At 42.6% G+C, this 2,541-nt stretch overlaps 1 protein-coding gene across 7 annotated transcripts in view; it reads left to right on the top strand.

Moving 5' to 3' along the window:
* The first annotated feature begins 1,770 nt into the window (after positions 1-1,770).
* Positions 1,771-2,541, top strand: part of APP (amyloid beta precursor protein) — a 162,507-nt gene continuing 161,736 nt past the window's right edge. For 5 of the 7 annotated variants that reach the window (XM_006758760.2, XM_006758759.2, XM_015560683.1 and 2 more), the window contains exon 1: positions 1,771-1,956. In XM_006758760.2, the coding sequence (XP_006758823.1) occupies positions 1,837-1,956 (120 nt within the window). In that variant the 5' untranslated portion in view covers positions 1,771-1,836. The remainder of the gene's footprint in view (positions 1,957-2,541) is intronic. The other 2 variants (XM_006758761.2, XM_006758757.2) reach the window with 1 other exon arrangement.

Raw genomic sequence — 2,541 nt, 5'->3', positions numbered from 1 at the left:
CTGATACTGTGGCCTCACTGATCGTTCCATCTGGCAATGGAGGGGCAAAGTTTTGTTAATCGAATATGATTCACAAAGTGGAATAGAAATGGAGAAAATGTTACCTGGAATGTGGTTTCAGAGATTTTGCCCAGAGTTTTTGCACGCTGGTCGGGGCTGAGTCTCGGCTGGGTTCAGGGCCAGATTTTTTTTAAGGAAGTAAAATCCTCTGTTGCGGTTGCACAAAAAAACATATGCCGATGACCAGCGCGGACAGATGTGTGATCTATTTTTACATTTCTGTGGGAAGAAATGTCAGGAAGCCCTTTCTGTTATTTTGTGTTGGTTGTGTGTGTGTGTGTGGTGTTTTTTTAACTGAAATCTCTCAGTGCTATCTTATGGGGTGTTTTTCTTCCCGTGAACAGTTTTTAGAAGTGATGCAAGTTATTGTAGGATCACCCATCTCTTTACCACAGAACGGCTTTTGTTGGAAGTCACCCCTTCCTGCCGTGGATGTCACACATGTCCTCAGCAGCTGGCGTTAACAAGGGAGGAATTATTTTACAAAACGTGCCTTGCGATTCCTTGGTTTGGAATAGCACTTTAGCTCCTGGGAGGTTAATTTTCATCTCTGGCTGATTGTTTTTCCTTTTAAGATACCAGAACCTATGAAGTGAGGTAGTACAGATACTTTTTATTACTTCCCTTTTCCCTTTTAAAAATATTTACATGAAGGGAATCCCTGTGGGCAGAAGGGTTGGAAATACAGAAGGGCACCTTTTTCAAAGTTCTTTTCCTGAAATGCTATCCTGCCTGTGGTAAGAATGCCTGAGGCCCGTCAGAGCTCACTGCACAGCTGGTGGGTGCTGTGCTGGGCTCTGGGGAAGACCTGTGCCTGCTTGCACTGTGCTTGGGAGGATGGGACCAGCATCCTTAACATACTCAAGAGCTGAGGCAGTGTTAACAAGGAAATGTTGCAGGGGGGAAAAACAGGCAAAGGGCCAACATACTCAGTCACATTTGGGCACGGTAAAAAAAAAAAAAAAAAAGACCACAGTAGTTTTTCTGTTCAAAAAATTATAATGGAGTGTGGCCAGCATGGCTCGGTGCTTGAATGTCAACCTATGAACCGGGAGGTCACTGTTCAATTCCTGGTCAGGGCACATGCCCGGGTTCTGGGCTTGATCCCCAGTATGAGGTGTGCAGGAGGCAGCCAGTCAATTATTCTCTCTGATCATTGATGTTCCTATCTCTCCCTCTCTGAAATCAATAATAAACAGATACTTTTTAAAAAATTATAATGGAGTCATTTGCTAACTAATAGTGAACACTACCATTGTGCCTTCAGCTCTAGGAGCTGAGACAGTGTGACCCGCAGGCCTTGGCAGTGTTCTTTGTGTGATCCAGGTGGAGGTCATGGTGAGAATATGGTTCCCTCTAGAGTGGGTGTATTTATTTCAGAAAAAAATCTTATTTTATTGTCAGAACCTTGCAGGAGGCACCACGAGATCTGCCAGGGGAAAATGTAGAAACAAATATGTAAACTTTTCAATGACTACTTTCCTCTCAGTATTACTAATTTCTCCACTTACTGTAAAAGAAAAAAAAAGCACTGTATTACAGGAGGTTGGAGATGATGTAGCATGCATCATAATTAACTTCAAGGAATGCTGAAGGCTGGGCTAATTCACAACGGAGAATTGGCAAGAATAGAACTATTCTTGCTTTGGTTGCCTAGTCCCGCGTTGCCCCGGCGTCTCACCCCCAGAACTGTGGATTGCCATAACTAACCCAAACCTATTTTTCCAGGTGCCCACTGATGGCAATGCCGGCCTGCTTGCGGAACCCCAGGTCGCCATGTTTTGTGGCAAACTGAACATGCACATGAATGTGCAGAATGGGAAGTGGGAGCCGGATCCATCAGGGACCAAGACCTGCATCGGCACCAAGGAGGGCATCCTGCAGTACTGCCAGGAGGTGAGTCCCGCCGGCGGCCACGCTGGACCTCCTGCCTTTACTGTTTTTGACATTAAATATTGGTATTTTAGCTCTCGCAGTGGAAAATCTTTGTTCCTGATGATTTACTCTCCCATATGCATAAATGTTTTTGAAAAGAATATCATACTCCGGCCACTAATAAACCAACTGTGTAAAATGTAGGATATCTCGGTATATCCTTTTCCTTTAGTGTATCTCAGTACAGGTGCTCAAACTATTGTGTGTAAAAGTGACTAGAATTAGGTTTATTTATATTACCAACTTGATATATTTAGTTCCTTTATTTCTGCTTGTGTTCAGTTTTTCCCTCCTTATTCATTTTACTCTGAAAACGGAAAATGTTTACAGTGTTTAAACATTGAAACTGTAAAAACGTTAGGCTCAGAAGCATCATTTGCCACCCATCTTCTATTGATTAACATTTTCACTCTTTGGTTCATCCTTCTTGCAAAAGAGAATATTCATTTTTATTTCTTTAATTTTTTTTATTAAAAAGGGCAGCTTACAGAAAGCATGTTCTGTCTGCACTTTGCTCTGTTGACCTAACTTTGATAAGTTAAGAGG

This window comes from Myotis davidii, unplaced genomic scaffold, assembly GCF_000327345.1.
Source record: "Myotis davidii unplaced genomic scaffold, ASM32734v1 scaffold175, whole genome shotgun sequence".
NCBI classification, from domain to species: domain Eukaryota; kingdom Metazoa; phylum Chordata; class Mammalia; order Chiroptera; family Vespertilionidae; genus Myotis; species Myotis davidii.
This window is presented reverse-complemented; position numbering and strand designations above follow the sequence as displayed.